At 42.7% G+C, this 24,070-nt stretch overlaps 2 protein-coding genes across 4 annotated transcripts in view; both read right to left on the bottom strand.

Annotated features, from left to right (window-relative positions):
• LOC140454444 (uncharacterized) overlaps positions 1-24,070 on the bottom strand; it is a 183,724-nt gene that overhangs the window by 150,946 nt on the left and 8,708 nt on the right. The gene's annotated exons all lie outside the window — the stretch shown is intronic.
• On the bottom strand, positions 1,325-21,261 carry LOC140454447 (THAP domain-containing protein 5-like). 3 transcript variants are annotated; one of them, XM_072549192.1, is made up of 4 exons: positions 21,102-21,261; positions 17,127-17,319; positions 11,641-12,738; positions 1,325-1,571 (listed from the first exon to the last, which is right to left on the bottom strand). In XM_072549192.1, exons 1-4 carry the CDS (start codon positions 21,182-21,184, stop codon positions 1,446-1,448), a joined length of 1,500 nt encoding a protein of 499 aa, XP_072405293.1. In that variant the 5' UTR covers positions 21,185-21,261; the 3' UTR covers positions 1,325-1,445. The 3 variants fall into 3 exon arrangements, with proteins under 3 accessions (XP_072405293.1, XP_072405295.1, XP_072405294.1); XM_072549194.1 differs by having other exon boundaries at positions 11,838-12,738; XM_072549193.1 differs by lacking the exon at positions 21,102-21,261 and adding an exon at positions 20,875-21,095.

Genomic DNA, 24,070 nt, shown 5'->3' with positions numbered 1-24,070 from the left:
ACTTAGGAGAAGACTGCAGATGCTGGGGATCAGAGCTTAAAGATGTGTTGCTGGAAAAGCGCAGCAGGTCAGGCAGCATCAAAGGAGGAGAATCGACATTTCAGGCATAAGCCCTTCTTCAGGAATGAGGAGGGTGTGCCAAAGAGGCTAAGATAAAAGGTAGGGAGGAGGGACTTGGGGGAGGGGCGTTGTGAATGCAATAGGTGGAAGGAGGTTAAGGTGAGGGTGATAGGCCAAAGAGGGGGTGGGGCGGAGAGGTCGGGAAGAACATTGCAGGTCAAGAAGGCGGTGCTGAGTCTGAGGGTTGGGACTGAAAAAAGGTAGGGACACCCCCTCTCCAGCCTATCACCCTCACTTTAACCTCCTTCCACCTATTGCATTCCCAACGCCCCTCCCCCAAGTCCCTCCTCCCTATCTTTTATCTTAGCCTGCTTGACACACCCTCCTCATTCCTGAAGGACTTATGTCTGAAACGTTGATTCTCCTTCTCCTTTGATGCTGCCTGACCTGCTGCGCTTTTCCAGCAACTCATTTTTAAGCTCTTTAAGCACTTCCTTGGCATTGGGGCATCCCAAAGCATTGAAGCTTTTTTCCACTTCTTGGAAATGTCGAGAATGTCACAACTATTTTGCACACAATGTTCTCACAAACAGCCACATAATAATCATCAGGTTGTATTCTGGTATGTTTCAGAGATAAATATTGGTCAGGACAAAGAAAACTCTCCTAAACTTCTTCAAAAACAAAATAATAGAATCTTTTATATCCATGAGGGGGGACAGGTATGGCTTTGTTTTAAGTCTAATTTGAAATACAGCACTTATTGTTGTGCTGCATTCAGAATGTCAACACAGGAGCCTAGAAACAAGTTCAAGACTTTCAGCAAGACAGCAATGGAGACAATTTGTTAAGAAAAATAAACTTCATTGTTCACTTCAAAAATATTAGAAACAATTCATTCAGCAGAACAAATACTATTCATTCTCATAATTTTCCTGAACTCCTTCTGGAATAGTACAACCTTCCAACATAATTGTGAACTTCAGCAGCACAAATATTCTTGCAGGGTCAAACAAAAAACTCCAGGAGCTTCTAGAGCAAGCAAGCTCACCACACTGCATCATTTAATCAACTGGGAGAAAGGTGAGGACTGCAGATGCTGGAGATCAGAGCTGAAAATGTGTTGCTGGAAAAGGGCTCATGCCCGAAACATCAATTCTCCTGCTCCTTGGATGCTGCCTGACCTACTGCGCTTTTCCAGCAACACATTTTTCATCATTTAATCAAGTGTCAACTGCATTAAGAAAGCTTGGAGTAAGAGTAATGGCAGAAATTAAATTTAATTTAATATTTTCATTTAAATGAAAAATTACAAAGTTTTACAAACAATAAACAGTTGCCGGAACAGTGGACTCATTTGTTCTCCATGAAGCTGAACATATTCATCAAAGCATATGAACATTATCATTTGGTGACTGTTGATGTGCATAAATTATATTGTCATTGTCTTCACAAAGAACTGTGACAGAACTGGAAGGATGAATCACTTGAACGTTTGTCTGTGAGCAAGTCTGAAAATTGGAACAAAAGATTAGTTAAAAACATTGCAATTTCCTTTGACTGTTCTGATTGAAAATTGACATATCTGCTCAATCTGTGAAGTTATACTTTTAATTTCTCTTTTCACATCGAAAGGGTAAATTTGAGAGCTCTTTTCTCTCACCATTCTATTTTCACACGCAGCTTGCACGTTAAAAAAATTATTGGAAGCAGCTTCATAAAATTCCCTCTCTAAATTATGCTGTTGTGGTGTACAACTACGTTTAGATCCTCAGTATCAGCAATATTTCATAGACTAACAAGGAAGACAACTTAAAAAAAGAATAATAATAGATACCAATAACAAGCCACATATTAAGGTAGTGTGAATTTGCAACATCAGCCAGGGAGGGGCAAAAATAAAGTGAGGTTACTACTAAAAGTAGTCAGAGATTTAGAAGGGACATTGTTGCTGCTTCTCAACAGAATACAATAACAGCATTACAACAACAACCAGTTCAGGAATCATTACTAACAGCCCTCTCATCTGTTAGTATCATGGGACATCTTGAGGTGGTTTACATCGCTTCTGGAAAACAAACGTTGATGCTTCAATTTTAAACCCTGACATGGAAACCTTGTGCACAGAAACTTTATAACCTCAACACAGCAGTTATTACTTAGTCAGTCTGGGAAAGCATTCTACATATAGGGAGATACAGATTTCCTATTTCTTTAGCTTTGAATGCTCAAAACAGACTCTTAAAGCAGTGATAAACAGGTGCCTTCCCCCAGCAATGAACAGAAGTTAGAATGTCCCAGCAGAATACGAGAGCCTACTTGGGGATCTGGATTGTTAGGGAAAGTCATGACAGCAATAGCATATATTTGTGTAGCACCTTTAATGCAATAAAACATCTCATGACACGAGTTTTATAAAACAACACATAACATTGAATCATATCAAGAAATATTCGGTCAGATCAAACAGCTAGTTTTTAAGGAGTGTTTTAAAAATGGAAATTGAGACCAAGAGGTGTAGGTAGGGAAATCCAGAGCTTGGAACCCAGGCAGCTGTTGGCATGGCTACCGATGGTGGATCAATTGAACGTGCGCAAATAATCAGAATTAGAGGAGTGCAGACATATTAGAGGGTTATGGGGCTGGTAGAGGTTAAAAAATTAGAGAAAGACAAGACCAAGTAGGGGAGATTTGCAAACAAGGATTAGAATTTCAAGATCAAGATGTTAGGCAATATGTGTGAATGAGTACATGGTGAGGGGCAAGGGAAAGGGGATTTGTTAGATTAGATTCTGTACAGTATGATACAGGCCATTCGGCTCAACAAGTTTGTACCGACCCTCCGAAGAGTAACCCACCCAGACCCATTTCCTTCTGACTAATGCACCTAACACTATGGGCAATTTTAGCTTGGCCAATTCACCTAACCAGCACATCTTTGGACTGTGGGAGGAAACCGGAGCACCCAGAGGAAACCCCCACAGACAGGGGGAGAATGTGTATACTCCACACAGACAGTCGCCTGAGGCTAGAATCGAACCCAGGTCCCTGGTGCTGTGAGGCAGCAGTGCTAACCACTAAGATACCGTGCTGCCCTGTTGGGAGTTAAGACTTGGGCAGTGAGTTTTGAATGATCAGAAAAGAAAACGTGGATCCACTCTCAGGTGTGCATTAGAATCAGGTCTACGAGCAATGACTGCATTACTGAGTTTTAAGCAGCAAATGAGCTGAGATGGGACAGAATAAGACCATTCAGCCCATCAAGTTTGCTTTGCCAATCATGGTCGAAATGTTTCTCAACCCCATTCTGTTGCATTCTCCACATAACCCTTACTAATAGGCTTATGAAAGGATTGGACACTCTGGCAGGAGGGAACATATTTCCGTTGATGGGGGAGTGCCGAACCAGAGGACACAACTTAAAAATACGGGGTAGACCATTTAGGACAGAGATGAGGAGAAACTACTTCACACAGAGAGTGGTGGCTGTGTGGAATGCTCTGCCCCAGAGGGCAGTGGAGGCCCAGTCTCTGGATTCTTTTAAGAAAGAATTGGATAGAGCTCTTAAAGATAGTGGAGTCAAGGGGTATGGAGATAAGGCTGGAACAGGATACTAATTAGGAATGATCAGCCATGATCATATTGAATGGCGGTGCAGGCTCGAAGGGCAGAATGGCCTACTCCTGCATCTATTGTCTATTGTCTATTGTCTAATCAAGAACCTATCTGTGTCTTAAATATATTTAATGACGTGGCTTCCACAGCCTTCTGTGATTCACAGATTCACCACCCTCTGGTTGAAGGAATTAGTTCTAAAGAGTTGTCCCTTCTCTCTGCAGCTGTGCCCATGGTAACATGTTTTCCATATCCACTCTATCCTGAATTAGGATACCATAGTCCCTTTGTATTTCAGATTTCTGAAGTCTTTCTGCATTTAGTAAATAGTCTAAGTCTCTAACCTTCCTATCAAAAGTGCAAAACCACACCCTTTTCCACACTGTATTCCATTTTTCATTTCTTTGCCCACTCTTCTAGCCTCCCTGCCTCCTCAACACTACCTGTTCCTCCACCTATCCTTGTATCATCTGTAAAGTTTGCAACAATGTCCTTTGTCCAAATGATTAATGTATAACGTGAATAGTTGTGGTCCAACACTGACCCCTCCAAAACCCTCACCAGTCACCCTGAAAAAGCCCTCTTTGTCCTCACACTCTGCCTTTTGCCAGGCAGTCAATCTTCTAACCAAGCCAATACCCTAGTCTCTAACACCATGATCTTTCATCTAATTTAGCAGCCTTCTGTGCAATACTTTGTCAAAGGCCTTCTGGAAATCCAAATGGATAAGTCAACTGGCTCTTTGTCCAACTTTCTTTTCACTTACTCAAATGGGTTTGTCAGGCATGACCTCCTGTTGATGAATCGATGCTGATTCAGCCTAATCTTACCATGCACTTTCAAATACTCTACAATCCCATCCTTAATAAAGGCTCCAAAATCTAATCAACTGAGGCCAGACTAGCGGGCCTACAATTTCCCATCCTCTGTCTCCCTCCTTTTTTTAAAAAAAAAGGATATCACATTACCAATTTTCCATTTGACTTTTCAGGAATTCCATTGAATCTCCTCAGCTATCTCCTTCAAAACCCAGGGGTGTAGTGCACTCAGTCCAGTAATTTGTCCACTTTCAGACATTTCAGCTTCCCCAGCATCTCCTTAGTTATGGTCACTATATGCACCTCTACCCACAACTCTCTTTTTTCAGGTATGCCACTGAGGTCTTCCATCATGAAGACTGATGCAAAGTACCTATTCAGTTCCTCTGCTTTTTCTTTATCCCATTACTACTTCTCCAGCCTCAATTTCCAGCAGTCCAATGTCAACTCTTGCCTCTATCAACTTTTATATATCTAAAATTATTTTTGCAATTTTTTTTTGTTAAAATGACTAGCTAGCTCACCAGCATATTTCATCTAGTCTCTCCTTATTGAACAAAAGAGAAGTACAGCATAGGAAAAGGCCCTTTGGCCCTCCAAGCCTCTGCCAATCATCAAGCCCTAACTAAACTGAAAAACAAACCTTCTGCCCTTATTCGGTCAGTATCCCTCTATTCCCACCCTATTCACATAACCATCTGGATGCCTCTTAAATGTCACCAATGTGCCTGCTTCCACCACCTCTTCTGGCAGTGTGTTCCAGGCTCCTACCATTCTCTGCATGAAAAGTGTCCCTCGCACATCTCCCTTAAACGCGCCCCCCTCACCTTGAACCTGTACCACCTTGTAATTGAAACTTCAACCCTGGGAAAAAGCCTCTGACTATCCACCTCTGACTATGCCTCTCAATTTTGTAGACCTTTACCAGGTCTCCTCTCAGCTGCCACCTTTCCAGTGAAAACAATCCTAGTCTTTCCTCATAGCCAATGCCTTCAAGACCAGGTAACATCCTAGTGAACCTTCTCTGCATTCTTTCCAAAGCTTCCATATCCTTCTGGTGGTGTGGTGACCAAAACTGCACACAATATTCCAAATCCAGCCGAACAAGGGTTTTATATAGCCGTAACCTCATTAGATGTGTTGTAGCAAACCTCAGAGGTTTTAATTCAGGCCCTATTTTTATGCTGTCTCTTTTTTCCCTTGTCAGCCATAGATACCACCTCCTCCCCTTAACATGTTTTTTCTCCCTTGGGAGTGCCTCCTGAATTACCCCCAGTAACCGCTGCCATTGCTGTATCTTCCCTTCTAGGTTCTATTTCCAATCAATTCTGGCCAAGTCTTCCCCCATGCCTTTGCAGTTAATTTTACTCAATTATAACACAATTACATCTGGTTTCAGCTTCTCCCTCAAACTTCAGGAGGAGTTCTTTCATATTATTTTTACTGCTCCCTAGGGGTTCATTCACCTTAAGCTCCTTAATTAAGCCTACCTCATTACACATCAAATCCAGAATTGCATGTTTCTTAATGGATTCTACAAGCTGCTCCAAAAACAAAAATCATATTGTAGACATTCCACAAATTCTTTTTCTTGGGATCCACCTGATTTTCCCAGTCAACTTACACATTGAAGTCCCCCATGATTATTGTAATAGTGCCCTTCTTGCATGCTTTTTCTATTTCCGGATTTATTTTATGTCTCACATCCTGACTTACATCGGGGTCTTTTTTTCCTTTGTTGTTCCTCAACCCTACCCACACATATTCTAGGCCTTCCAACGCTATATCACTTCTTGCTAACAAGGCCATTCTGTCCCCTCTGCATGTCCTTTTGATACAATGTGTATCCTTGGATATTTAGTTCCCAGCTCTGATCTTCTTGCAGCCACATCTCTACCCACAATATTGTACCAGCCAATTTTAATCCGCACTACAAGTTCATTTACCTTGTTTTGTATACTGTACACTTATGTGCAACCCTTTCAGTCCTGCGTTTTCTATATGCCCTTCTCATACTTGTCTCTGATCTGCTATGCTAAACTTAAATTCCTGACCCTTTCCATACTCTGTGCTATTACTTGCTCTGGAAACTAATAACCTTTCCAGAATGCTCCCTCACTTTAACTAGCTTACAGTACTTGTGATCAAGCTATTAAGCGTTTCTTCTTGGATTCTGATCCGAAATCATATCAGCAAAGTTGGGTGGTGTTACAGAGGTGGAAACAAGTGGATTTTGTAATGGAACAAATGAAAGACTGGGAATTTAAAACTTAGGATCAAATGTGCCACCATGGTTGTAAACAGATGGGATTAATCTCAGACAGTTGGTAACAGCTGGTGAGCAGAGTTTACAGTGGGCAATGGAAACAATGGTTTCAGACTCCACAACATAGGTATAATTCTGGGACGAGGGTTGAGTTATCCTTGTTTACAGTATGCATAAATTACTTGGAAGTGGGGTTCAGAAAACTGGTAGCAACTTTAATCAAGGAACAGGCTGCTCAAATACAGACGGATTTCATGAGTGGATGAGATGGATGATGTCATTTAGTGTGGAAATGCAAAATCACTAAGTTGGGAGTGGTTGTTCTACGATGGCAATAAAAGCCAGTAATGTTTATTACACGTTGACACAACACAGGATATATTGAGGATACATCAAATATCTCAGCAGACTGTGCAGTGAAGAGAATGAAGATAATAGAAATTAGATAGCAGTGATTCTAAATTTTGGACAGTGCTATAACTGGAGTAACTGCATACAACGCTGGTCACTGTACAATGAGATAGTGAGATACTGAAATATTGAACAAGAGGAGGCCCCTTGAGCCTTTTTCATCATTTATTGTATCAAATTCTGTATCCAAAATACAATTATACACCTTACCTACCCATATCCCTTAATACTCTTGGTTAGCAAAATGACTAAATTTAAATCTTAAACTATCGTTAATTTTGTGAGGAAGCTCCATTCACCAACAATCCTTTGCATGAAGAAGTGTTTCCTAACCTCGCTGGAATGGCCTGACTCTGATTTAATGATAGTGTTAAAACTCCTTTCAGGATTTTTCTACGTACCCTTTTAACTCTTTTTGAAATCATAAAGTAAAACATCACTCAGAACAGCCCTCAACTTTCTACATTCCAGGGAATAATAGTTTGCATGTAAAAGGCATTATTGAGTACCTTTTAAAGTATTCAAGATCTTGCAGGATACACAGGAGACAAACCTCAGTCACTGATTCTACAGGAGGCATTGGTTATAAGTTCAGTGTTTTTAACTGCATAAGAATTGGCAGTTCAGCCCATCATGATAATGCTGGTAACCAAACATCTGTCTATTCTAATGCCATTTACCAGCACTTGGTCTGTAACCTTGTATGCTATAGTGTTTCAAGAGTTGACTAGATACTTCTTTAGTGTCTTTAGGGTTCCTACTTCTGCAACCTTTTAGGCAGTGAGTTCCAGGTATCCACCATCCTCTTGGTGAAACACTATTCCCTCAAATCCCCTTTAAACCTTCTGCTCCTTACCTTAAAGCTGCGCCTCCGGTTATTGACCTCTTTACTAAGATGAAACGTTTCTCCCTATCTACGCAGCCCAATTTTGCACACCTCAATCAGGGCCCCACCTCAACTTCTCTGCACTCAGGAAAACAGCCCCAGCCTATGAAGTCTCTCTGCACAGCTGAACTGTAACAGCCTGGTGTATCTCCTCTGGATCTTCACCAGTGCAATCATGTCTTTCATATAGTGTGGCAAATTGTACTCCCAGCTGTGGTCTACCCAATGTTACATACAGCTCCATTATAATCACCTTGTTCTTATATTCAATGACTCTGTTAATAAAGGTGGGTGCCTTCTTAGCCACCTTGTGTCTTGTTGCTTCCAAGGATCTATAGTCGTGCATTAAAAGGTCATTTTGATCCTCTGTATCTCCTAGGGTCTTACCATTCAGTTACTTTTTTAAAAACTGAAAGAACTGCAGATGCTGTACATTAGAAACAGAGGTTGCTGGAAAAGCTTAGCAGGTCTAGCAGCATCTGTGAAGAGAAATCAAAGTTAACTTTTTGGGTCCAGTGACTCTTCCTCAGAATGGTCCTGAGGAAGGGTCCCCCAGACACAAAATGTTAATTTTGATTTCTCTTCACAGATGTTACTTCTCGGTCTTGTCAGATCTCCCAAAAAGTATCACATCACACTTTTCAGTATTAAGATTCCATGTGCCACTGTTCAGCCCATCTAACCAGCCCAAATATATCCACCTGTAGTCGAAGTATTTCCTCCTTGGCATTTATATACCAACTTGCAACAGGAAGGAACGAAGCACTGATGTGTTACACATTTCAGAGGAAGCGGTGTGTTGGGAGCAAAGGAACAGTTCTTGTAGAAGGCTGACAGGGGAGGGAATGTCTGTCTGGAGGTGGCAAAATGGCACCTAATGATCCACTGGATGGGGATGCTGGTAGCATGTTGGATGACGACAAGGGAGATCCTATTGCTGTTGTGGGAGGGAAGAGAGGGGGTAAGGGCTGAAGTGCGGGAGATGGGTCTGACCTGCCTGAGGGCCCTGTCAATTACAGTGCCAGGGAATCCTCAGTTGAGGAAGAAGATGGACAATTCTAATTCCATTTTCCACCACCTGACCCAGTGCTGTGCATGCCTTGGCATCACAACAACACATCTAATTAAGTTCTAAATGCTATGAGAGTTTCTGTTTCCACCACCCTTACGGGCACCCTCTGGGTGAAAACATTTTTCCTTACATCCCCACTGAACGTCCTGCCTTAAATCTATGACACTTGTCATTGACCCCTTCAAGGAAAAAGTTCCTTTCTGTCTATCCTATCTATTTACATATCTCATTCATGTTCCCCTTTGGTCTCCTCCAAGGAAAACAACCCTATTTATCCAAACTCTCTTCATAATTAAACCGTTCAGCAGAATTCCCTCTAATTTTCTTTCTGTGTAGGTCTCCAAGGCCCATACGTAGTAGCAACTTCCAGAACAGGAAGTCAACATCACAACTGGCCTGCCATACTGATTGCCATATACAGAACATTGGTGCAGCAGCAGCTTAGAAGGAACACTGCTTTCCAGCCTTGGCAATATCCTGGTAAATCCCTTCTGCATCCTCTCCAGTGTAATCACAAACCTCTTGGAATGTGGTTTCCAGAACTGCACACAATATTCTAGCTGTGGCCTAACCAACTTATATAGTTTCAGCATACGTTCACTGCTCTTAAACTCTATGCCTTGGCTAATAAAGACAAGCAGTTGGGATCAGAGTGGTGCTGGAAAAGCACAGGTCAGGCAACATCCCAGGAGCAGGAAAATCAACGTTTCGGGCAAAAACCTTTCATCAGGAATAGAAGCAGGGTGCCTTCAGGGTAGAGAGATAAATGGGGGGATTATAGGAACACTTCAACCCCAGGGCAACAATGTGGACTTCACCAGTTTCCTCATTTCTCCTCCCCTCACCTTAACCCAGTTCCAACCTTCCACCTCAGCACTGTCCTCATGACCTATCCTACCTGCCTACCTTCTTTCCCACCTACCCACTCCACCCTCCTCTCTGATATATCACCTTCATCCCCACCCCCATTCACCTATTGTACTCTTTGCTAACAACCTCCCACCCCCCATTTATCTCTCCACTCTGGAGGCTCCCTGTCTCTATTCCTGAAGAGGGGCCTTTGCCTGAAATGTCGATTTTCCTGCTCCTCGGATGCTGGCTGACCTGCTGTGTTTTTCCAGCACCACTCTAATCTAGACTCCGGTTTCCAGCATCTGCAATCCTCACTTTTGCCTAACAAAGACAAGCATTCCATCTGCCTTTTTAACCACTTTATCTACTTGGAAGAAGTGAAGACTGCAGATGCTGGAGGTCAGAGTCAAAGAGTGTGGTGCTGGAAAAGCACAGCCGGTCAAGTAGCATCCAAGCAGCAGGAGAATCAATGTTTCAGGTATAAGCCATTCCTGAGCAAGGGCTTATGCCTGAAACGTCGACTGTCCTGCTCCTCGGATGCTGTCTGACCGGCTGTGTTTTTCCAGGACCACACTCTTCGACACATTATCTACCTGTCCTACCACCTTAAGGGACCAATGCATACTAAGGCTCTGCTAATCCTCAGTGCTTCCCAGGTTCCAACCATTAATCTTGTATTGCCTTGTCTTGTTTGACCTGTTCAAGTGTATAACCTCACTTATCTGGACTGCATTCCATTGCCCGCGGACAATATGATCAGCCCTGTGCAATCTAAGATTATCCTATTTACCACACCAAATTTTCACAACATCTGAGAATTTAGTGATTGACCATCTTATGTTCAAGTCTAAATCATTTATACATACCACAAACAGTAAGGGCCATAACACTGTCCTCCAGTCCTCTGGCAACTCTCATGTGGTCAGACAGGAATTGAAAATTACTGAGCACACCTCTAATATTTTCTCGCTTTCCTCACTCAATTAGATGTTAGGCTTCACTACCTAACATTGAGCCCAGGACTGCAGCTTCACATCGGGCCTTCTACATACTGGCTTAAAAAGCACTCCTGAATGCATTTTAACAATTCTGCTCCCTCTAAACCATTCACTCTGACTACCTCAGTTAATATAGGGGAAGTTAGAATCTCTTACCATTATTACCCTATTATTTTTACACTTCTGAGACTTACCTACATGCCTCTCCTTGCTTGCTTGGAATACTATAGTACACCTCCAGGTAAGTGACAGCCCCCTCTTTGATTTCAAGTTTTACCCATATGGCCTAATTTGAAGAACCTTCTAAGATATTATCCCTCAACTTCAGTAATTGACTGATCAATACTGTAACACCTGCCCAGCCATTGTTGTCCCACAACTATGACTCTGTGACAGAAATGCTGTCCCAACCCTATGCGTTAGTCAACACCCTCAAATCATCTACCTTATTCACAAGACTCCCTACATTAAAACAACTAACATTCAGCCTTCTGACTCAACTTTGTTTGCAATGCCTTCTGGACTGACCTGATGCTTTGTCTATGCTTGTCTGTGTATCACCCCCTGCTGTACCTCCACTCTTTGGCACTGCACTGCAAAATATATGTGAAGCATCCACCTAGGTCTCTCAACAAACATGCTAGAGTGAACCCTTTGCCTACCATCTCCATTATTTTCAGCTTCTCCTTGGAAATAATATTTTTGCTTTTAAGTTGGTCCACAAGACTTTCCATGGCTTTCAGCCGGACTGAATTCCTCCTTTCACGTTGCTGTATAACTTTCACCTTTTTTTGCAAGTTAGCAATAATTCTTTCAAGCTGATCTATTGTGAGGTCACTTTTGTAGTACGAATGTTCACCTTGTACTTCTGAGAGGTCAGGCAGTGCAGGCACAACTGTTTCTACTGCAGCAATGACTGTCCCAGTGGGCATAATGGCATGATTTTGCACAATTGGTGAAGTTGACATAATTGGTACAAGGACAGCAGAAGGCACTGTCAGTAGTGTTTCAAAGCCAGACAGTTTTGTCAAAGTTTCAGTTGCTGCTGCCATTAATATGGATGATGTCGGAGAAGATAGGTTGGTGAGTGATAATGTTTGATCAGTCGATACTGCAGCTGAAGCAATTTCAACATCCTCAAAATTGGACATTGCTGGAGTAGAAGGGACTGACGTTGGAGGTTTTAACTTGAACGATGTCAGCATTTCAAAAGCTTCAGCAGCTGGTAGCACCATTTCTATTGGTCCTGGCTCTGATTCCTCACACATCTGTGTCGACACAAGCTGTGAAGTTTCAACTGTTGGCAAAGCTGTAGCTGTTGTTCCAGTTTCAACTGATGTCAATGTTGGTGCAAGTGGAACAGTTTCAACAGCTGCAACATTTTCAAATGGCAATAGCGATGGCTCCATTAGTACAGATGGAGGAGATTTGCCTTTGTCTATTTGCAATAACTCAAAGGGATTCACTGTCATGTTCAGTAAAGGTTGAACAGCTGGTGTAATTGATTCAGACGTAGAGTCAATACAGGCACTGCCAGAAGTTACAGGTACCTTATCAGCTTCATTAATTGAATTTGATGAAGTTGACAGAGTTGGTTCTGTTGTCATAACTAACAATGCAAGCGCATCTGGCTCACTCATTTTATGTGATTGAACTGGAACAGTTTGCATTTGCAACATCATTTCATCTTCATTGTTTTGACCTTCCAACCTCTTTTTTTTCCATTTATTTCCAATTGATCGAGCAAGGGCTTTCCTTTTCTAGGGAAATATTTTTAAATTAGAAATTTCAAGAATACAATTGATCCCACAGAAACATTTTAACATGCATTAACTACAGTTACCACACACTGGGATCTTTTTAAGCTGCCCTCATTGCTACTGAAGACCTTTGGAAACTAATTGTCCATTATTATGCTGATACTGTTCAAATTAATTAATCCTGTTTGGCAGTACATATTTAAAAGTTTCCTAGTTTAAACCAGTACAAAAGGAACACAAAAGATGCCCTATTGCCTATTCAATGTCAGTAACACCCAGTTGCATAAACATGAATCTGTAATGACTAGAAAACCCAAATGTGCTTGTTGCCCTGCTGCAAGTTGGCTAACCTCAACCAGGGCAACAACTGGTGCTTCTACAATTAACATCAACTCTTTGGATGAGGGAGTAGGAATGGTGAGGGGTTTCAGCTTCTGGCCAAGATATACTGATCCTTTTTTGCTCTTCTCAACCACATGGTATCCTGTTTCACAGAATCTCGGTTCTTTAATTTGATCTATCGGTTAGAGAAGTCCCCGTTTGTGGGTATCTGAGAGATCAGTACAAGGCCTCTCACATTCTCTAACATTAACAATCTCTAACATTCACCATTTTCACTTGTACATAGATTGACAAGCTCAGCGAGATTGCTAATTGTTTGAACTTTCATTTCTAGTGTCTTTTAGGGGAGGCGACAGCTTTGCAATATTATCGCTGGACTATTAATCCAAAGATGAAAAACATGGCGCTAGACAAGCACAGCAAGTCAGGCAGCATCCGAGAAGCAGCAGGAGAGCCGACCTTTCGGGCATAAGCCCTTCATCAGGAATGTTGGGGGGGTGGGGGTGGCTGAGAAATAATTAGAAAAGTGGGAGCGTTGTAGCTGGGACAGCGAGGTAGATGCAGGTGATCGTGATATGTCAGAGGGGAGGATGGAGCGGGTAAATGGGAAGGAAGATGGACAGTTAGGACAGGTCAAGAGGACAGTTGGAGGGTTGGGTCTAGGATGAGATGGAGGGAGATTTGGAAACTAGTGAAGTCGATGTTGATGTGATTGAAGGGTCCCAAGGCAGACGATGAGATGTTCTTCCTCCAGTCATATCAGGTAGTTTGGATTTGACAGTGCAAGAGGCCCAAGACTTGCATGTCCTTGGTGGAGTGGGAGGGGGAGTAGTATAACACTACCATTATAGGGCAAGCCAAACAGAGAACAGCCAGAGAATTCCTAGAGGCATGGCACTCATCCACAGATTCTATCAACAAACACATCGACCTGGACCCAATATACCGGCCACTGCAGTGACAGCTCGAACTGACAACCGGAAGCGGCAGAGACAGGCCACTATAAATATCGGAGAAAACAGCACAGAAGCGCTTCACAGGAGGCTCCCAAGCACTGAGGATGTCACCTAGACAGGGGACGAAAGGTTTGCAACACAAATTCCCAGCTCGGCGAACAGAACCACAACAGTGGGAGGGGGAGTTGAAATGGTCAGCCACAGGGCGGTGGGGCTGCTTGGTGCATGTGCCCCAGAGATGTTCTCTGAAATATTCGGCAAGTTGGTGTCCTGTCTCCCCAATATACAGGAGACCACATTGAGAGCAATGGACACAGTAGATGAGATGTTTGGAGGGGGGCAGGTTTATACCTCTTGCAGCAGCAAGGAAAAGTGCCAAGTGTGATCCAGACACTCAGGTAATGCTCTGGGGACCTGAATTTGAATCTTATTATGGTAGATTGTGGAATTGAAATTCAATAAAAATCTGAAACTAAAAGTCTAATGCGGAGCATTTAGCCATCTTTGATTGTTGGAAAAAACCCATCTCGTTCACACATCCCTTTAGGGAAGGAAGTTGCCATCCTTACCTGATTGAGTCTACATGACAGTCCAGACCCACAGCAACGCAGCTCCCTCTGGGCAAGTACTGACACCCTTATCTTGTGAATGAATTTTTTAAAAAGCCCTCAATATGTTCCCAAAGCATCAAGTAGCAAATGAGCTACTTTGAAATGAAATATTGTTGTGTGCAGCCTACATAACATCCCACTGATAGTGTTGAGATGAAGATGGATAATGAGTCAGTTTTTTAAAGTGTTACTGAAGGATCAATGGTAACCAGGATACCATTGGAACTGCCCGGTTATCCTTTCAATTAGTTACCTTGGACAGTTGAGGCCTCAGTTTTAAAATAGTATCAAAAATGGCACCATCTTCAATACAGTGCTTTCTTGGCAATTCAGAAAGTTATCCGTCTAGATTATGTGCTGAAGCCCTACAATAGGACTTCCAACTCAAGAGAAAAATGTGGAATCATAGAATCAAGCTGCTTGTACTCTAATGAAAATTGGTGTCCTCAAATCAACAGAATAATTAGGAAATTTAAAAAGCTTCTGAAAATATTGTTTCAACAGTCCCTTTGTGACCCCTACCATCTAGAAGGACAAAGGCAGCTGATACATGGGAAGACTTGCTCCAAAAAAGGTGTAGTGGACAGGAAAAAGATCTCAGTACAACGGGATCTTGGTCAGATGGGCCTAATGGACTGAGGAATGGCAGATGGAGTTTAATTTAGGTAAAGGCAAGGTGCTACATTTTGGAAAAGCAAATCAGAGCAGGACTTATACTTAATGGCAAGGTCCTAGGGAGTGTTGCTGAACAAAGTCCTTGGAGTGCAGGTTCATAGTTCGTTGAAAGTAGAGTTGCAGTAGATAGGATAGTGAAGGCAGCGTTTGGTATGCTTTCCTCTATTAGTCAGAGGAGTTGGGAGGTCATGTTGCAGCTGTACAGAACATTGATTAGGCCACTATTGGAATATTGTGTGCAATTCTAGGTTCAGACAAGGGTTTATGAGGATGTTGCCAGGGTTGGTTGATTTGAGCTACAGGTTGAGGCTGTATTCAGTTTTAAAATAGCATCATATTTTAATACCTTAAAATAGGCTGAGGCTGTTTCCTCTAGAACATCGGAGGCTGAGGGGTGACCTTATAGAGGTTTATAAAATCAGGAGGGGCACGGATAGGATAAATAGACAAGGTATTTTCCCTGGGGTGGGGGGAGTCCAGAACTAGATGGCATAGGTTTAGGGTGAGGGGGGAAATATGAAAGGAACCGAAGGGGCAACTTTTACATGCAGAGGGTGGTGCATGTATGGAATGAACTGCCAGAGGAAGTGGTGGAGGCTGGTACAATTACAGCATTTAAAAGAAGTCTGGATGATATAGGAATAGGAAAGGTTTAGAAGGATATGGGCCAAGTGCTGGCAAATGGGACTAGATTGGGTTAACATATGTGGTCAGCATGGATGAGTTGGACCGAAGGATCTGTTTCTGTGCTGTATATCTCTATGACTAAGTCACAAACCGTTCTGACCTGGAAATATATTACAGTTCCTTCACTGTTGCTGTGTCAAATCCTGTAATTCCTTCCCCAACCACATTGTGGGTGTCCCTACACCCTAAGGACTTCAGCAGCTCAAGAAGGCAGCTTTCCACCCTTCTTCAGGACAAGTAAGGATAGGCAATGAAGGCTGACTTTGCCAGAATCGCCACATTTTGTGAATAAGTTTTTAAAAAAAAACACGCAAGAGGATTTGGAGCAAATGGGGAGGAAATGACAGTCACATTATAGAGCACAGAAATACACTCTTCGGTCCAACTCATCCGTACTGACCAAGTTTCCTAACTAAAAGTAATCCCCAATTGCCTGCGTTTGGCTCATATCCTTCTGAACATTTTCTATTCATATACCTTTCCAAATGTCTGTTAATGTTGTAACTGTTACTATGTCCAGCACTTCCTCTGGTAGTTCATTTCACATACAAATCAGCCTGTGAGAAAAAGTTGCCCTCGGCTCCCTTTCAATTCTTTCTCCTCTCGTGGCTGTGTTCCAAATTTCTCTTATTTTTCAATTAATTCACAAATAAAGCACTGTTTACTGCTCATCCCTAAAACCAATATACATTCAGCATGTTTGGTTGGAGTTTACAATCACAAGCCAGATGCTGGGCAAAGACTTTTCAAAAGGACATTGTGATCCAGTTGGGTTTTAAAGTTTAAATCTCTCAGCTTTGTGATTACTTTCACTGGTCACGGTTTGCTTTCATTTTCAGATTTTTAAAAGAAAACCAATTTCAAATTCTGATTTTTAACACAAATTCTGAGAATTAGCAGCCCAGGTTCTTGGGCCGAGGCCACTCATTCACTTTGCCATCAGTTAGTGAGTCTGGCAAGGATACATCAAGGGTTCACTTCAGTTTCATTTCTTCTAGCGACCAGAGCCTTATTTCCAGGCGTACTCCTCATCTATTTTCAGTAGATTCCAGCATTATTCCACAAATTTTGAAAAAGCACACACAGGAATATTCAAACCTACTGAGACCAAACATACCGTAGGCTGCTCTGGAAAAGAAAACATTGTAGGTACAGCATCTGCTTTCAAGTATCGTGTCCCCCACTTCCACTCAAAGTTGTCAGGAGTAAAGTGCTCACTGCAGACGTACTGGTATTGAGATGGAAGCCATTTCTCCTTTTTCATGTTGGAAAGCCATTTTGCGAGTCTCTCTTTGTCATTCAATGGAAACCTCAATCAAAACGAAAAGTAGCTTCTGAGAGACTCAAAACAAATATGGATTCTCCTGATGCTATAGGTAACAGTTTAGTGTTTTATCAACAACTTTCCCAACTCACCAAAACCCCGAGCACTCTTTACATGTTAATTTTTAACCAAGAAATTAAGACTTCTCCACAATTCAACACTAATCAGAAAAGCTCATTGATCATGAATTCTCAGGTATAGCAATCACCTCCACTGGAGATGAAACAGCAATAGGTGATATCGTGGACAGTGTTGAAGGTTATCTAAGATTACAAAGAGATCTTTATCAATTTGGTCAATGCGCTAAGTGGCAGATGGAATTTAATTTGGATAAATGTGAGGTGTCGCGTTTTGGTAAAACAAACAAGGGCCGGACTTATACAATTAATGGTAGGACCTTGGGTAGTGTTAAGCCACCCCACTAATCTCCAGATATAGAAGGATAGAACACCCCGATCCTCACCTTCCACCCAACTAATGTCCGGATGCAGCATGTAAACCTCCGCCATTTCTACCACCTACAAACAGACCCCACCGCTAGAGACATATTTCCCTCCCCATCCCTATTGGTGTTCCACATACACCATTCCTTCTGTGACTCCCTCGTTAGATCCATGACCCCCCCCCACCAACCCACCCTCAACACCTGGCACCTTCCCATGCTGCTGCAACAGGTACAAAGCCTGCGCTCACACCTACCCCCATTACCTCCATTCAAGGCCCCAAAGGACCTTTTCACTTCCACTAGAGATTTTCCTGCACATCCACCCACCTCATCTACTGTGACTGTTGCTCTTGTTGTGCTCTCCACTACATCGGGGAGACAAGAAGCCAACTCACAGAGCGTTTCAGGGAACATCTCTGGGGTCACACACCAAATAACTCTACTGACCTGACCACTTCAACTCCCTCTCTCCCACTGGCAAATCCTAGCCACCTGACAACAGGAGGAAGAACACCTCATCTTAAGCCTCGGGACTTGACAACACAACATCAACATTGATGTCACTAGTTTCAAAATCTGGCTGTTCTGCTATAGGAAGGATATTATTAAGCTCGAGAGGGTTCAAAAAGATTTACCAGGATGCTGCTAGAAATGGAGGATTTGATAAACAATAATAGGCTGGATAGGCTGATTTGTTTTTCCACTGGAATGTAGGAGGTTGAGGGGTGACATTATAGAGATTTAGTAGGGCAGCACAATAGCTCAGTGGCTAGCACTGCTGCCTCACAGCACCAGGCACTGGGTTCAATTCCAGCCACAGGTGATTGTGTTGAGTTTGCACATTCTCCCTGTGTCTGCATGGGTCACCTCTGGTTACTCCAGTTTCCTCCCACAATCCAAAGATGTGCAGGTTAGATAAATTAGCGATGCTAAATTGCCCATAGCGTTCAGGGATGTGGAGGTTGGGTGCATTAGTCAGGGGTAAATATAGGTTAAGGGAATGGGTCACTCTTCGGAGGGTGGGTGTGGACTTGTTGGGCCAAAGGGCCTGTTTCCACACCGTTGGGATTCTAACTCTATAGTCATGAAAGACATAGATAATGTGTATAGCAAAGGTCTTTTCCCCACGATTGGGGAAGTTCAAAACTCTGGAGCAAAACCAGACCAGAGTTTAATTCCAGCCTTGAGTGACTATCTCTGTGGAATTTACATTTTCTTGTGTCTGTGTGGATTTCTGCCCGCAGTCAAAAGAAGTGCAGGTTATGTGGATTTACTGTGCAGCATACTGTTCAGGTATGTGCAGGCTAGGTGGATTAGTCGTGCAAAAGCAGGGTTGCAAGGATCAGGTGGGTATTGGGAATCAGTAGGATGCCCTTCAGAGCGTTGATATCTACAAGATGCATTGCAGAAATTCAAAGATCTCAGACAGCACCTTCCAAATCCACAGCCAAGGGACAAGGGTTGCAGATACATGGGAACACCACTACTTGCAAGTTCCTCTCCAAGTCACTCACCATCCTGACTTGGAAATATATTGCCATTCCTTCACTGTCGATTGGTCAAAATCCTGGAATTCCCTCCTTAATGGCATTGTGAATCAACCTTCAGCAGGTAGATAGCAACGGTTCAAGAAGGCAGCTCATCAATTTTCAAGGGCAACTGGGGACAGGTAATGAAGGCTGGCCAACCAGTGACACCCACATCCCACAAAATGAGTAAATATAATAAAAGTTGATGCAGACTTGATGGGTCAAGTGCCCTCTTTCCACATCTTTCGCTGGGCAGCACGGTGCCTCACAATGCCAGGGACCTGGGTTCAAATCCAGTCTCAGACGACCTTCTGTGTGGAGTTTACACATTTTCCCCGTGTCTGCGTGCGTTTCCTCCGGGTGTTCCAGTTTCCTCCCACAATCCAAAGACATTAGGTGAATTGACTCTGCTAAATTGCCTATAGTGTTCAAGGATGTGTAGGTTAGGTGCATTAATTAGGGGCAAGTGCAGAGTAATAGGTTTGGGGAACAGGTCTGGGTGAGCTACTCTTCGGAAGGTCTGTGTGTACTTGTTGGGCCAAAGGGCCTGTTTCCACACAGTAGGGATTCTTAAAAAGCAAAGGTTCTACATTAATGTGTTTAAGAGGAAGCTGGATGAAACAAAATAGAATATATTGAGTACATTTAATGAAGGAGGGTGGGAGGAGGTTCCTACAGAGGAAAAACCCACATGAGCCAAACAGAACATAGAAAGAAAAGTAGGCCATTCAGCTGTTCAAGGTTGCTCTGTCATTCCATATGATCAGGGCTGGCCTGGGTGGAGTCTCAACTGCACTTTCTTGTCTGCCCCAAATAACATCTGACAGACTTGTTGATCAAATATCTAACTTGGCCTTGAATAAATTCATGATTCAGCTTTCACCACTTTCTCGGCAACGGAATTCCACAGACTTAAATGCATTGAGAGAAACCAAAATTTTCCTCTCCATCCACATTTCCTGTAATTTGTTCCCACACTGTGCAAACCTCTAAGACTTCCAGCTCCAGAACAGCAATGTGTTGGTCCACCCACTGGCACACACAGAATCTCTGTATGGGTTTGTAGCTTAGAGAAAACGTGGATCTCCATCTTAGTCTTAAACTGTATCCTAGCTCCAGTCTCCTACACAATAAAGACCCCTCAGAATCACATATTTTGAGATATGCTGTCTGACCTGCTGCACTTTTCCAGCAACACAGTTTCAGCTACTTTGAGATACACATATTTCAAGATAAAGAACCCAAAACTGCACACAGTACTCCAGATGTGGTCTCACCATCACCCTGTTCAGCTGCAGTACAACTTCCCTACTGTTAAATCCCATTTCTCTTATAATAAACATCATTTTACTTGCTTACCTAATCATTTACAGAACCAGAGTACCATGATTCATGTCCAAGGGCACTCACATCCACCTATACTACGTTCTGCAATCACTCGTCATTTAAGTCCTATACTGCTTTCCTCATCTTCTTACCAAAGTAGGCACGTTGAAATTTTCTTACATCACACTGCCTCTGCCACATTTTCCATTTGCAGACTCTCTACCTCTTCTTGAAAACTTACTTTCCTACGTCCCTGTATAGGAGGGAATTGCTGCCAGACCTGCTGAGTATCTCCATTCACTCGCTGTTATGTTTTAACATGTGAGACGCCTAACAGTCTCTGGAGCTGGATGCGCTGGGTTAGGTGGAAAGGGAGGGCTGAACGGCCTCATCTCTGCTCGTTCCTCTCCCCTCCCTCCATTCACGAGCCCAGTGGACCTCCTGCAGCCAGGACAGGTCGACACTCACTTGTAGAAGCTGATCCTTCGCTTATCAGCCGCCAGTTGGCCCGCATGCCGCCAGCAATTAGTCACAGTACAATTCTTGGGCATAATGGCGGCGGCCGCATCCTCAATTCAAACTTCGCTAAACCACCATGGCGTATGGGAGACGTTACTCCACAACACACATGCGCACAAACTCCCACGTGACCACCAAAGCCAACCGTCTTTGAATAACTCGCATTCTGCCAGTATCAAACGTGGAAGCGCCCTTGCGATCATCACCATCAATGCATCAGATTTCTGCCATCTTTAATACTGGACATTGGGTGTAGCACAATTCATTGCTGAAAGTAAAACTAGGCTGTTCACACTGGTGAACGAACCACTTTAAACAAAGTGATTCCTGTTGCTGAATAAGATTGTGGTTAAATCTCTGAATTAACAGGATTGCTCTGGCCTCATCTGAAGCAGCGTGCTCTGTTCTGGGCCCCACATTTCAGGAAAATGTTAGTGAAGGTGCATTGAAAATTCAACAGAATGGTTCCAGTGAAGAGGAATTTCAGTTACTTGGATTGATTAAAAGAAATTGGTCTCTTTGCAGGAAAGTACATTAAGAGGAAATTTGATAGGGATGTTCAAAATACAGAAGGGGACTGACCAGAATATGTTTTCATTTGTGGAAAGATCAAGAACCAGGTACCCAGCGAAGAAATATTTAAAGAAATATAATTGTCCATTTATTGTGTTAGGAGAAAATGAGGGCTGCAGATCAGAGCCGATAGTGTGGTGCTGGAAAAGCACAGCAATCCTAATGAAGGGTTTATGCCTGAAACGTCGATTCTCCTGCTCCTCGGATGCTGCCTGACGTGCTGTGCTTTTCCAGCAACACACTCTCAGCCTTTATTGTCTTAGCCAGCTTGCCATGACCATGTCATCTTTACCAGTGCTTTAAGTGCCTTGAGCAATCTCTAGGAGACATTAAACACATCACTTGAAAGATGGGGTGGAATCCTATAGAGTGTGAGCAACGTGTGCTATGGTGAAATTTGTGGAAGGATTGGACAAGAAGTTCAGGGAGGCCTATCTTGATGTAAGGAGCATCTCACTCCATCTGTTATGCTTTTCACAACCAGTGAGACGAATCTGTCATTAGGTAGCAGCGGTTGCAAATTAGAGAAGATTGTTACAGATTAAATGTCTTGGTGACAGACTAAGTCACCTCAATGAAAGTAACAGAATGAACCTCAATGAAAGTAACAGAATGAAAAGTGTGTATGTTGGTAGAGATAGAGTGAGTGTGAGATAGCAGGGAGAAGAGTGTGGCACTTGCCCTGGCAGAGGGGATAAAGGCATTGACCTTCTTTGAACACTGCTGGTTGTTCTTCTGGTGCTTGGATATGGCACTGACGGGTGACAACTTTGGATCAAGATGCAGTGGACTGATGATGCGGCCTCCTCTGCCAAATCATTGGATACAGGACAACCTTCCTCTGCACCTTGACCAGGGCCTTGTTGAAGAATCACTGTGCCATCTTCTCCTTTTCGAATATGTTCTCAATCTATTCTTGGGCAGCTACGAAATGCTAATTCTCTTCTGAGTACCCAACAGCCTTTTAAAGATGGCACTGGCGCAATGGATGCTAATCTTTCAGTGGATATCTGAGATGTAGCGAGCTATTATGAGAATGATGCATGGTAGCATGAGGTTGGAACTGGACATGGATGTCATGGGGAAGGGTAGATAGTTAATTTAATAAGATATGGCAAGAAAAGTCAAGAAATCCCTCCAAAAAACCTGGTACAACTCAACTTATCCAAAAAAAATTATAAGATTCAGCCCATAGTGTCAGAGTGATGTAGCTAAACATGTATGATTTTCAGAGCTAAACAAGCTCTGAAATAAACAGGAAGTAAAAAGTGAAAAATAAAGCAGTGTGATACAAGGTTAGAGCTATAACAGAGATGCAGTAAGCAACAGTTATGGAAACAATGGAACAATTTGTTGGATTCATGAACTGTACAGCAAACATCTTGTTGAATTTGTCAGCAGTGTGAACCTGAACATAATCTCACTGTTAAGGAAATGTAGTGGTATTGACATAGAGAACAAGAATTAGCTTTCACAAGAATCAAACGATTCATGATGATGGTGCCAGTACTGACGTGTTACAATGTCCATGATGAAATCTTCTTTCAAAATGATGCCAGTGAGACAGAACTCAGAGCAATGCTAATGCAACATGGACAATTTGCAACCAGGGAATTAATGTAAACTGAATGATGCTACCCTGAGATAGAGAAAGAGTGTCTCCCTATTCTTCTTGCTTGTGAGATACTTCAGTGGAGTCTGAGCACGTCTCTTCAAAGCATCTTCCTCAAACTACTTCTACCTGTTTCAAAGCATCTATAAAGAATGTTATTTTGTTTGCAAACTATATGGTCATGACATACAAGCAAAAGAGGCAGATTTGTATTGCCAGTATGCTGCCAAGAGCAGCACTGCCTGTAAGGAAAGTTTAGGATGCTAAATCAGTGTGATGACTTCCAGATTCAGTTTGACATGCTCTGAAAGTCATCAATCCAATTGAGACATTGGGTGAAATCTTCTCAGCCCTTGAAAGATGTAGACATTGGCAAGAGAATTGGAAGGTCGACAGTGAGCAGCTTCCTTGTTGAGAGCAACATGTCCTACTTTCAAACCAAGTGTTGAAAAGTGAGATGAGATTCTTGTTAGTGAATGGCAAGAGGCTATTTGCATACATTTATATTTTCATTGTTACAGCACCTTGCCTCATTAATATGCAATTACAAATTCTCCCAACTGCTGAAGAGAAATTACTGTAGTCACCTACAATTCCTGACATTAAAGTCTGAGCAGTAACCCAATCACACCAAATCACCACTTGCTCTTCTGATCCTGCATCAATCAACAATATCTCAGAGCACACTCTATGCAAAGTGACTACACACACCCTTGTCCAGCAAGACTTCCAA

The sequence above is a fragment of the Chiloscyllium punctatum genome, chromosome 29, assembly GCF_047496795.1.
Source record: "Chiloscyllium punctatum isolate Juve2018m chromosome 29, sChiPun1.3, whole genome shotgun sequence".
NCBI classification, from domain to species: Eukaryota; Metazoa; Chordata; class Chondrichthyes; order Orectolobiformes; family Hemiscylliidae; genus Chiloscyllium; species Chiloscyllium punctatum.
The sequence above is the reverse complement of the archived record's forward strand: the minus strand, read 5'-3'. Positions and strand labels throughout refer to the sequence as shown.

Coding starts and splice junctions, on each gene's coding strand:
- LOC140454447 (XM_072549192.1), bottom strand. CDS start 21,184: ATGCCCAAGAATTGTACTGTGACTAATTGCTGGCGGCATGCGGGCCAA. Junction 12,739..17,126: donor CTTTTCCAGAGCAGCCTACG/GTATGTTTGGTC, acceptor ATATTTCCCTAG/AAAAGGAAAGCCCTTGCTCG. Junction 1,572..11,640: donor AGCTGAAAATAATGGAGATG/GTAGGCAAAGGG, acceptor TCCAATTTTCAG/ACTTGCTCACAGACAAACGT.